Source organism: Brienomyrus brachyistius, chromosome 17 (genome assembly GCF_023856365.1).
Source record: "Brienomyrus brachyistius isolate T26 chromosome 17, BBRACH_0.4, whole genome shotgun sequence".
In the NCBI taxonomy this organism is placed as follows: domain Eukaryota; kingdom Metazoa; phylum Chordata; class Actinopteri; order Osteoglossiformes; family Mormyridae; genus Brienomyrus; species Brienomyrus brachyistius.
This window is the reverse complement of record NC_064549.1, coordinates 19,355,298-19,368,461: the sequence shown is the minus strand read 5'-3', so window position 1 is coordinate 19,368,461 and position 13,164 is coordinate 19,355,298. Positions and strand designations below refer to the sequence as shown.

The following is a 13,164-nucleotide window of genomic DNA, read 5'->3' as shown; positions in this document are numbered from 1 at the left end:
AATGCTTATATTTTCCTTCCTTTTATTTTATTAATTGATGATAGTAAATGCATATTTAACTATAGGAGACGTACGGAACGGTTAGATAATATAAAAAGTACTGTTACACCCCTAGTAATAGCCGAGAAATGCCGACATGTCTGTCAGATGGTTAATTTGGGTAGTCGCAATGTGACTAGTTAAATGTAGCCACATACAAATAAACCTTATTTAAACTAGGGTGAGTATAGTTTGCTTTGTTAAGGCAGATACTGCGGTTATAGTTCCAAAGAGAGGCATCAGTATAACGCAAATATGCCGTTTCTGACTTCAAAAATTCAAATGCCGATACGATATGAAACGAAATCCCTGAAATTTCAGGCATTTTATGTCCCAAAAAAGAGAATGAGCAGGAATAAGAGGACGTACAATAACCCAATTTAACCGTTGTATTTCATATATTACAAAGATAACTACTAAAAATATATAGCTATGCCAAATGAGAGATTAAACAAAATCAGAAACTGACGGATCCAAAACGATTTTGAATACGCCAGGCTTAAAACGATCCATGCTGGTACTGACCTATGGAGAATATAAAATATGAGCTTAACTGTTCCATATGGAAAAGAGAAGGCTACCTGACATTCTCTAACCACGCTGCACTTATACCGTTTCCCTTCTTCTATAGTAAAATGTTTTACAGCCTTTTGTTTCTGCACCTATACTGCGTAAATACCATATGTTAAGATATGACATTTAATTCATATGAGTGAATTTATAGGTACTTGTTTAAAAATACTGCGGTACGGTGGTATAGTTTCTGAACAAAACAACTGAAAAAATAGTTTGCAATATTGCAAAAGTTCACTTACAAAACACGTTAGCTGGATAGTGCAGAGAAAAAGACGGCGAGTCCATTGTCCTTCAGAAAAGTCTGTTCCTTGGCAAATAAAAGATGAATGCATTAACTATGCACACATGCACAGTCATGGCCATAGTTTATTTTTTCTACTTGATTTTAATTAAATTAAATAAGCTTCGTCAAAACGCAGTAAATATATTTTGAAATAACTTTAGTACCATCATGTACATAAATGCACAAAATAAACTCACTTTTGTATAATTATCTCTAACTATGAAACTTGGAATTTTTTTTAAGTCGTATAAGCATATCTGATTCTTTAATTCATAAAGATATTAAAACATTATACTTTGGGAATTCTTAAGTATTCTTAAGTAATGATTATTTATATATTACTTGAAAACCATCCTGGTGGTTTTCCGAAGTGCTGAAACTTAGCCAAACAATAATCTTTGTTGGTATTTTGTTGTTAATAATGTCTTGCTTGATCATAATGTGAAGCATATCACTCTGTGTCTAGGTTATATTCAAGCATGCCGTGCTCTGATGATTACCTCTGTGCTTCTGGGCTTGTTTGGTGTCATTATATCACTGCTGGGGATGAAGTTTATAAAAATTGGACATACTTCTGACCATCTAAAGGCCAAGATTGCCACATTTGGTGGTATCATGCTCCTTCTGTCAGGTAAGTTCCCACAGATTAGGTTAATAGCAGAGTCCTAGTGTCAGATAACAAATGGGATGTGTAATGACTTGGATGCTCAGTGTTTGTGGAGTTTGCATGTTCTCACAGTGTTGCATAGGAATGCACTTAGGCTAATTAGCATCTGTAAATTGCCCATAGTATATTATCGAAAGCATGCGTGTGTGTCGTGTGATGGACTGGTATTGCATCAAGGGCACACCCCAGCCTTTTGCCCTGAACTTCCTGGGACAGGCTTAGACAACCCTGGAGTGGTTTGAAGATGGGTGGATAGGTTAGGAAGAGGTAAGATTAAGTAACAATTTGGTTGCAAATAATAATTTAGATTAATTACATTTTTAACTGGAAAAGTACAATTAAAACAGAAAAATTTCTATTTTTCAGGGGCCTCCTCCCTCACAGCCGTGAGCTGGTATGCCTCTCAAGTCATACAGGACTTCTACAATCCCATAGGTGGAAGCCTGAAGTGAGTTTATTGGTTTTGTAAAGACATAAATTGTGAGTGTGAGAAGTCTATTGGTTTTGTAAAGACATAAATTGTGTGTGTGAAAAGTGAAAAGTGATATACAGTGGTATGAAAAAGTTTGGGCACCCCTGATAATTTTCATGCTTTTCCTTTATGAATCACTGGTTGTTTGGATCAGAAATTTCAGTTAAATATATCATACAGCAGATGAACACAGTGATAATTGAGAAGTGAAATGAAGTTTATAGGATTTACAGAAAGTGTGCAATAATTTTTTAAACAAAATTAGGCAGGTGCATAAATTTGGGCAACCCAACAGTAAAATCACATTAATATTTAGTAGATCCTCTTTAGCACTAATTATTGGAACACAAAATTTGTTTGGTATGCTCATTGACCCTTGACCTACATGCACAGGTGAATCCAGTCATGAGAAAGGATATTTAAGGTGGCCAATTGCAAGTTTTTCTCCTCTTTGCTTATTCTCTGACGAGTGACAACATGGGAGCCTCAAAACAACTCACAAATGACAACAACAACAACAACAACAAATTTATTTTTATATAGCGCATTATCACAACATTACATTGTCTCAAAGCGCTTTACAGTATCCTCACCCAAAGCCCCCAGTGAGTAAGCCATAGGCGACAGTGGCAAGGAAAAACTCCCTAGAAGGAAGAAACCTTGAGAGGGACCAGACTCAAAGGGGAAGCCCATCCTCCAGGGGCCGGCAGGGATAGTCAAATAGAGAGAGGAGAGCAAGGAAGATAAGCCAATGCCGAAGCCGAGTCTTCTTCCAATTGCCAGGCAACCAGAGGTAAGGCAGCGGGTCATACATGGAAGATCAGAACGGCGAGCTGGATGCAGGGACGTCACTGGTGGTGGTCGGGTGTGCTGGATATCTTGATAGATTGAGGTCTCCAGGCATCACCCCCAGGAGGAGTAGGGGAAATAAAATGTACAATTAGGCATAGTAGAGGAGGCTATTGGCAGTGCTAAAAGCTAGGTGAGTACAATATGAAGTGCAATCTGCAAGCTCCGGCAGATATGGCTATGGCAGCATCAGTAGGAGGGAGAGGCAAGTGGGAATGCCGGCATGGGGAGTCCCTGAAATGTCAGCACTCCAGTTCCACAAGAGATTGCAAAGCTAGAGTGACAGCACTGACAATCCAGTTCATCCAAAGCCAATGGCACCGATCCCCACCCAGCTCTACACCTCACACTACAGGTCTGACTGGGAGTGAAGAGTTAGCTAGGGCTAGAACTAGTGTCCCTATACGCTAAACTAAACAGGTGTGTTTTTAGTCTGGACTTGAATATTGAGAGTGAACCTGAAACCCGAAATGACCTGAAAACTTGAATGAACTGAAGAATGTTCAACATCATGGTTTAGGGGAAGGACACAAAAAGCTATCTCAGAGATTTCAGCTGTCAGTTTCCACTGTGAGGAACATAGTGAGGAAATGGAAGACCACAGGCACAGTTCTAGGTATGGCCCAAAGTGGCAGGCCAAGAAAAATCTCATATAAGAGGCGAATGATGGTGAGAACAAAGCTCCAAAGACCTACAACATCATCTTGCTGCAGATGGTGTCACTATTCAGTGCCCTTTGCACAAGGAGATGCTGTATGGGAGAGTAATGCAGAAGAAGCCTTTTCTGCGCACATGCCACAAACAGAGTGGCTTGAGGTATGCTAAAGCACATTTGGACAAGCCAGCTTCATTTTGGAATAAGGTACTATGGACTGATGAAACTAAAACGGTGCATGGTGGGAAAAGAACACAGCATTCCAAGACAAACACCTGCTACCCACAGTAAAATTTGGTAACGGTTCCATCATGCTGTGGGGCTGTGTGGCCAGTGCAGGTGCTGGGAATCTTGTTAAAGTTGAGGGTCACATGGATTCCAGTTAATATCAGCAGATTCTTGAGAACAATGTTCAAGAATCAGTGACAAAGTCGAAGTTGCGCCGGGGCTGGATACTTCAACAAGACAACGATCCTAAACACTGCTCAAAATCTACTAAGGCATTCATACAGAGGAACAAGTACAACGTCCTGGAATGGCCATCTCAGTCCCCAGACCTGAATATTATTGGTGTTATTTAAAGTGGGCTGTCCATGCTTGGAAACCATCAAACCTGACTGAACTGGAGATGTTTTGTAAGGAAGAATGGTCCAAAATACCTTCAACCAGAATCCAGACTCTCACTGGAAGGTATAGGAAGTGTTTAGAGGCTGTTATTTCTGCAAAAGGAGGATCTACTAAACATTAATGTGATTTTACTGTTGGGCTGCCCAAATTTATGCACCTGCCTAATTCTGTTTAAATAATTATTGTACACTTTCTGTGAATCCTGTAAACTTCATTTCACTTCTCAAATATCACTGTGTTCATCTGCTATATGATATATTTAACTGAAATTGCCGATCCAAACAACCAGTGATTCATAAAGGAAAAGCATGAAAATTATCAGGGATGTGAACTTTTTCATTCCATTGTAGATACACAACACTTACTAACTATAACTCTGTGACCTCTCCACATTAATCACACCCGCTGCAGGTTTGAACTTGGGCCTGGTTTATATATTGGCTGGGGGGGTGCTAGTCTGGCCATTCTGGGTGGAACTCTTCTTTGCTGTTCGTGCAGGGGCAGCTCAACAGAACTGCCAACAGGGTAAGGGCAGCAAGAAACACTTAATATTTTTGTTGTTGTTGCTGATGATGATGATTATTATTATCTATATTCTGTTTGTCGTTGTGGAACTGTGGTCTATTTGTCCTGATCCATTTCTCTCAACCAGGTATGGTTACACATATTCTGTGAGTAGCCAAAGACAGAAAATCTGCACACCAGCACCTGTCTCAGAGTCACTGAGCACAAATGCATACGTTTAATCTATTACTTAAGCAGTGTTAGAGTACATATATAGGTATTTTACTGATATTTTTATCCTGGTTATTTACATTTGCTTTGTCCCTTTATTAATTGTTATAATATATATATATATATATATATATATATATATATAGTTAATGTGTTTCGCAGTTACTAAAATTTCAGTTCATTAAATGTACCTAGTAAATGTACAACCCATCCATTGAATTGTAAATATTTAAAATCCTATTGCAGTGTGCTCTAATAAATGATATTGATAAAACCAAACTTTTATTTTATTACATATCATTAGAGTACTGCACAAGAAAAGCTTCTCAGTCATTCTGTGAAAAGCAGACTTCTTTTTGACATTCTCTCATTCACTCCAGTCATCACAAAAAGATGTTTAAAAACTGGGTGTTAAAGGATCAGTAATATTTCAGAGTGCACCAAGTGTTATATTTAAAATTTTTCTACCACAGTCTACAGGGGAGTGGGGTGTGTGGAAAGCGATATATGCAGGGGAACAAGGACATGTAGGGAGGCTCTGTGCGCACCAAAGTTAATCTATTGATGTGGGCTGCGGTGACAGTCACTAGGCAAATGATATAGGGTTGACGCAATAACTAGGAACGTACAGAACAACATGTTGCACCAGATAAGCCGAAATTGCCAGAAAGTGGAAAAGTACGAACAGGGGCGGGGGCTGCTTGTAGAAGGGGTATAAGACAAACGATGAACAACAAGGAAGTCGAACTCTGTGAGGGGTACGTCGCGTTGCAGAGTTCCCAGATCGATCTGCAGGAATATAGGTTATTAGACAACTCATCCACGCCTCCGGGTGATCTCTTCTCATCTACGGACCCGGTGGAGTCAGCATACTCCAACAGGTGACACCATATCCATCCATCCATCTATCCATTCATTTTTCAAACCTCTTATCCTTCTGGGTCATGGGGGCCCAGAGCCTATCCCGGAAGCCATGGGCACAAAGCAGGGAATAACCTAAGACAGGGGGCCAGCCCATCACAGGGCACACTCAAACACCATTCACTTACACATGCACTCCTATGGGCAAATGAGTAACTCCAATTAGCCTCAGCATCTCTTTGGACTGTGGGGGGAAACCGGAGTTCCTGAAGGATACCCCACGACGACATGTAAACTGCAACCCAGGCGGACACTCGAGCTCAAGTCCCAGAGGTGTAAGGCAACAGTGCTAACCACTGCACCACCATGCCACCCCCGGTACCATATCATGCTATGCAAATATACATCCAGCGCCACTGGTCTATAGAGGAGTTGGCGGTTACAGAAGCTGCCCAGCAAAGAGCGTCAGCTCTAAGGGCCAGTTTAAACTCAATGCGCTCAATGCATTTGCAGAACATGATGGCTGCCACGTGTATTCTGCATTCATTGTATGTGTCGTTTGTGCACCTACGCATGGAACACTACGCATATGCAAGATGCAGTACCACCAAAAATCCTAGGGTCAGTATGTCACCTTTTGTCACGGGACTTTGTGCAGCTTTAAAAGTACTGCATGTTTAGAATCATACATCAGAATATTTTTAAGAACTTTGGTAGAATGATGCCTTAGTCGACTGGATGGAGGGAGGCGGGCACACTCGCGCATGTGCACAGAGAAAACGCACACTCACCGAGACACATTTCAAAATTGAGACACCGACAGGGCCACATGTGGCCTTTAACTATAACATTTTTGGCCAATGTGTTATTTAAAATAAAACAACCTAAACATTTCAATAACAAGAATGCTTGTTAAATTGAGCACACGGCATTCAACCTGTAGTGCCTGCGCTCGCTCACTTGCTCTCGCTCTCTCTCTCTCCTGTAACTCATGTGCGTAGAGATACACAATATTTTCTTTAATGAGCCAACTTGTGGCGTTAAGCAATTGTCAAATTGGAAACAAAATGGCTACCAGCTGTCAAATTGTTGCCGATCTTATACAGACAGAGTCTGCAAGGAGTTCAATGGGCCCAGTGACGACGCCTCCCAGCAATTTAGCACAGTTAAACCCAACATGGGCGCCATGCAAATCAACGAGACATGGCAAGCCTGGGTCTCCATGTAGCATGTTCTCGCATAATGATTGTATCTGTATAAAACTCGAGAAAAAATTTTGAAGAAACTGCTGGAATTTTTTCTAACGGTCATGACATTGTTAGTATAGCCCCCTTCTAACAGTAACAGCCAATTAAACTAGCAAAGACTGTACTTAACCATGTTGAAAACGTATTAATACCCATCAGTCCTGTGAGCCAGCACAAGGAGCAATGGCAAGCGGACAGACAACTTCGACCGGCCCGATAGCCCCTGAAGCAGCTACTCCACAGAACCCATCCTGGCCTCTGGCTATAGGTGAACATACTATTGGACTGATGCTGAACAACTCAGCAGAGACTTCTCCTCAACTTGCCCCTCAGCAGGGTGCATCATGGGGTCCGTATGGTGATCTGTGCCTGTCACCCCACCGAGTCCTACCTGGGCTGTGTGGCTGGGATCGTAGCAACCCCCGCACGAGGCCCCCGGTCTAATGGACACATCCCAAGACCCCATCCTGAAAATGACACCGTGGCTTGATGAGCTTTGCAACCGTTTTGCTGGACTGACCTTGGAGGATTCTGTTGATGGGAGCATCAACGCCTCTGCCATTAAGATAATCACAGGGGTCCTGGCCTGTATTCTGGATTGGATAATCAAAGATGACATGCAGGAAGGAGACCTGTGTCGGGTGTTCTTTGAATCACCCAAGCCAGCAGAGGCATACATTTCTGTATGAGCCCCCAGCATTTTACTTTTTAAACAATTTTGAAAATTTGATCAAAAAGCTGTATAGATTGTGGTTTAAATATGTCATCACAAAAACGATGTTCCATCCCACCTTGCCCCTGTGAAAGTACAAGGCACTGTCGAGGCCATCATATGCGAGCTTAAAGATGAAATAAATGTACGGGAGAAATTGCGCGAATTGAAACGTAATTTTGAAGGGAAAGATTATACGTGTGCTGTAGATGCTGCAATGAATGATTTCTGGGATATGCACAAGTTCCAACAGACACTGGTTGGTGTGTAAATGCTGAACTATGCTACTGAATCTGTTAAAAAATGTCTCTGGCTGTTTTTACAGGCTTTCTAAATAAAATGAGTTGAGTGAAAAACACTGTGTCATGATTGCTAGGGGATCGCGACGGATAACAAGCACTTGAAACGTGTCTATTATGCCATGAAACCCAAGGTTTTTTTGAGGTACCAAAAGACTATACAGATCACTGATGGATGCAGATGGTCAGTGTAATATAAATAAACAAGTTGCAACATGATTAGCTGGAGAAGTTGCTTGAACATTACATAAGCCACTGAGACTTAACTTTAGGAGAAACAGAGTCTTTGTGACATATCGATTCTCACTGGCAAGCTGACTTGGTGTACATGTCAGCTTACGAAGCACGGAACGATGATTTTAAATACGTTAACGTGTATAAACATTCTATCAAAATATGCATGGTTCTGGTGTCTTAAAAGCAAGACTGGTACAGAGGTAAAGAAAACCTTTGAAAACATTCTCTCTGAAGGTAGGACCCCCAAAAAACTTCAGACCGATCATGGGACGGAATTTTTTATTTTTTTTAACTTTTCTCCTATCCGACAGCTTTAGCAAGCAGAGTCATGGTCTGAATTCCCTGCTGTGTCAAACATGTTTGCTTTACCATGAGGGGCTCTATAAACTCTGTATAGGCCCTATCTTTTTATTTTATTTATTTATTTCATTTTTAGCACATGTAAAATTGCAGTGGCTGAGCTGGCCGAAGAGGAGGGACAGATTAGGAGGGGGAAAAATAAATAAAAGAAAAGAACAAAAGTCACGATTGATATGAATAGCGTAGAAAACAATCTCCAATTGCTGCATCTGTAATGGAGAGTGAAGGAAAAAAAGGCAACAACATCTGAAAGAAGTGCAGAAATGGATAAATTTAGGAACACAAACAAAAATAAAGAGTGAAGAAAGTAACAACTATACAAACATTAAATCTTTGTGTGTGCTTGGAGGGGTGCGTGCAAGTATATGTACATGTGTGCCCAATTGTGTATGTGAGATGCGGACTAGAGTGCGTGTGTTGTGGGCGTGTGTTTTCAACATGGAATGTACTAAATAGCAATGCAAAGCAATGCAATGCAATTTTATTTATATAGCGAATTATCACAACATTACATTGTCTCAATGCGCTTTACATTTCTGCCACGTAAAGACCCCCCAGTGAGTAAGCCAAAGGCAACGGTGGCAAGGAAAAACTCCCTAAGAGGAAGAAACCTTGGGAGGAACCAGACCCAAAGGGGGGGCCCATCCTCCAGGGGCCGGCAGAAGAGTCAAACAAAACAAGATTATATAATTGAAGCTAATACAGGGGTTGAAATTTCAGTCTCGATGCAGGGGCAGACCGGTGCAGGCACGGGGTGCTTAATGCATGATGGCAAGATCAACAGTGGCACAGCAGCAGGGGAGGAAGGAGAGGCATCCGTGAGCCAAAGGCAGGCAGGCTGGAGGGTAGTTGCCGGAAGTGGAGGTAGTGGTCTTGCAGGCAGCAGAAGCATAAATTCCTTGATGTTATGGTTCTCCGGGCAGCACACCCCAGAAGGGGTGGGGGAGGAAGTAATAAAATAGTGTATTAGCCAGAGTTGAGGAAACTAGAGGCAGTGCAAGCAAAATGATTGAGTGCAATATTCATCTAGGCTCCGGCAAATCTGGCTATAGCAGCATGAGAAAGAGGGAGAGACAGGCGGGAACACAGGCATGGGGACTCCCTGAACATCAGCACTCTAGTGTAAGGCTAGAGTGACAGCACTGACGCATCAGTTTATCCAAAGCCAAGGACACCGATCCCCACCCAGCTCTTCACCTCATACTGTTAGTCTAACTGGGAGTGAGCAAGTGAGCTGGGATTCATAAGGTCAGGAAACAGATTACTCACCCCCTGGCAAAAGAGAGCCAGCTAACCAGCTGACTCAGTAGGCACCCGCGGCGACAACACCCCAGGGCACCACCAGCGCCAAAAGCCACCCTGAAGGGCAGCCCGCACTCAGACAGTCACTCATTCGACAACAAAAATGTGGCAGACTAGCCCCGAGACACACCACCCCCAACACTGTGCAGGCCGGATGCCCAGACATGGACTGACCCCCCCCCCCCCTCCCCGGCAGCAGCCTGGGGGGAGCACAGACTACCCCAGCGCAGGGAGGCATCCACCAAGGAAATGGCCAGGCCCTGGGCACCATAGCCCCAGACCCCATACCCAGGCCCGCACCGAAGAGGCCAACCACCCATCCCAGGGCTAGCCCCTGCCACCATCAGCACTGCAGACCCCACACCCCATGACCACCATGCAGCACCTGCCCAAGCTCACCCCACCACCACCAGCCAGGGCAGACACCCAGACATCACAAAACGGCAGCCATAGCCCCCCAACCCCAAGAAGCCACTAGACGCCCATAGCTCGAGGGTCCAACCCCGCTACCCACCATGTTCCTGAGGAGATGAGGCCACAGCTGACCACACCCTCATATAATGGAATTGGTCTCTGTGGACCAGAGATAATCTAATTCACCTGTTTTTTTTTCAGAAGGGAGCAGTAATTCTCTCCAGACTTACGTGATCTAAAAGTACATTTCTATACTGAGTAATACATAAATTATTTTTTGATTTTTAGTTCATGAAGATAGTTTTCTTTGCAATGCCTAAAGCAGTAAGGATTATGTGTGCCTTATTTTCTTCCATATCTAATTCACTTGCGTCACCTAAAATTTTTAACATTGCTTTTCAAAAGCTTACCAAGAAACATGGGGATAATACATTTTACTACTGGTAACAATGTCAAGGCATCTGTAGTGGAAAGGTTTAACCGCACGTTAAAGACACAAATGTAGCATTAATTTACAACCTGTGATACAAGCAGATATGTGGATCTTGTACAAGATCTAGTGTATTCTTACAATAACACCTAACAGTACTATTACAATGAAGTCAGTTGAGATAAATTCAAAGAACACAGTCCAAGTCTTCAACAACATATATGGTTTGATGCTGAGTACATCTGAAAAGCATCGTTATAAGTTTAATACTGGGGATGTGGTCAAGGTGCCGAAAGCACGTGGAAAATTTACCAAAGAATATGAGCAAACTTTTACGGACGAGTATTTTACAGTCACCGAACGTCTGTATAGGTTAAAAGCTTATGGCAGCGAAAGGATAGAGGGGACATTTTACGCCAACAAAAGATCAGACTAGACAAAGATAAAAACTTCAAAGTTGAGAAAATTGTTGTGGAAAAAATGTAAAAATGTTTTTAGTGAAATGGCTTCGGTGGCCTGACAAATTTAACAGCTGGGTCCCAACTAATTGTGTAGTTCACATATAAGTGCGATGGCACATGTTTGTGGGGTGCAGTTTCATCAAAGGCCGTCATGGAGGAAAGCAGCTTTTATGTTACGCTCCCAAGTAATGTGTGTATGGATGTTTTCCTGCACAATAACATATCTAGCTACACAACAAAACTATCCAAACCGATTGATCTGAATGGTAAATGGGAAGTAGGATTAGCGGAAATCCATTACCCACGTACATGGTGTCAGGGTTGCGGGTTTCGGATGAGTAGGCTGGCAGGAAGGAGGCAGGGAAGGATGATGCAGGCAGGCGGAAGACAGGGAAAACTGGGGATTTATTAGAGAAACCTGGGAAACAGCGACAGGGAAACATTTGACATCAACTAACGCCAACTAACATCAATGACGGACAAAAAGCAGGGCAAGCCATGGACAGAAATAGGCAAGACATGGCAAAACAACAAGGTACAGCTGGGTACAATTAGGGACGCACACGTGGATAATAAGGGGGGCATGGCACACACGAGGAGTGTACGAGCCAGGCATGACACATGGGATACGTTGGTAGGAGAAACACCATATTTTACGTGACCGGTGGACCGTCAGTACTGCCTACCCTGCAATACAAGCTAAAGGCGGGGCATTACAGAGATATTGAAAACCTAATCAGTGAGTCGTACGTTGCTCTAGGATTGTCAAAACTAAGACTTGATTATGGCGTGATAAAAAACAAAGTGTATATGGTTGGGCCACCACACATGACCTTTAAAGCGAAAGGTAACCTTACACGGATGCTGGGGTTTGTTCCTGATGTATTTTAGAAGATAGGAGAAAAACCATCAGCTCCAAACCATGCAGACATATGTGCAGGCTTTTACACGATTTACGCATATTCAGACATTGGTGAGCATCAAAGAGTGGCCGACTGCTACGTGCCCCTTTTACATATTGTACATATTGCGGGGGAACAGAACTCGATGGTCACAAAATTGTACGACTGGATTCATTACGTGTCACTCAGCAAGAATCACAAAGAATCACAATAATATAGTCATCGAGTCTGACCAGAACAAGGCGATACCCTTCCAATATGGGAAAACGATTGTAAAGCTGCGAGCAGATAATGGCCTCCCCGGATACAATACAGCCCCTGTCATGTACGGTGGGAGTCTGGGAAGTCTTTTTCGAGGACTCCTCAGAATGGCAGTGCCATTTCTGAAAAGGACTTTCAATATGGTGAAGCCGCATTTAAAATCGACCAAGCAAAATATTGCTAAAGATGTTGTAACTGTAGCCATAACAGGGCAATTAACTGCACAACTGCAGGAGGGCTCTGGGCTCATGGTGTTAACACATGGCAAGCATCAAAGATCCCAAGTGGGATCGAATTACCATTACTAAAAAATGCAGAGTAACACCCAAGAGAGGCACATTAGCCGAAAAGAAGTGAGAGAAGAAGGTAGCTAAAAAAGGTAAATGTATCTAAGAGAAGATACATTTTCTAAAACTATGGTCTTCATACACAACATGTCAGAGGAGTGTATGAAGTCAGAATTGGAAATTTTTGCATTACCATACACACAAGCAAGCATTGATAAAAACATATACGTTGAAGTGCCACCACTCTCAGCCTTAACAGAAAATGGACCCCTAGAGTTTTTTATTGCTAGTAAAGGGAAATATCACCTAGATTTCAACAACGCTCTACTGCATGTCTGGTGTCAAATTACAAGAGCGAATGGGGTAAACATTGATGCGACTGTGAAAGTGGGTGTCATAAATTACCTCCATCCATCCATCCATCCATCATATCCCGTTTTATCTGAGGTCGGGTCGCGGAGGCAGCAGTCTCAGCAGGGAGGCCCAGA

At 42.6% G+C, this 13,164-nt stretch overlaps 1 protein-coding gene across 1 annotated transcript in view; it reads left to right on the top strand.

The window, feature by feature from the left end:
• Positions 1-8,079, top strand: part of LOC125711320 (claudin-7-like) — a 41,609-nt gene extending 33,530 nt beyond the window's left edge. The window contains exons 3-6 of the mRNA XM_048980123.1: positions 1,365-1,529; positions 1,932-2,013; positions 4,580-4,693; positions 4,821-8,079. Of these exons, the coding sequence (XP_048836080.1) occupies positions 1,365-1,529; positions 1,932-2,013; positions 4,580-4,693; positions 4,821-4,914 (455 nt within the window). The 3' untranslated portion in view covers positions 4,915-8,079. The remainder of the gene's footprint in view (positions 1-1,364; positions 1,530-1,931; positions 2,014-4,579; positions 4,694-4,820) is intronic.
• Positions 8,080-13,164: the final 5,085 nt, after the last annotated feature.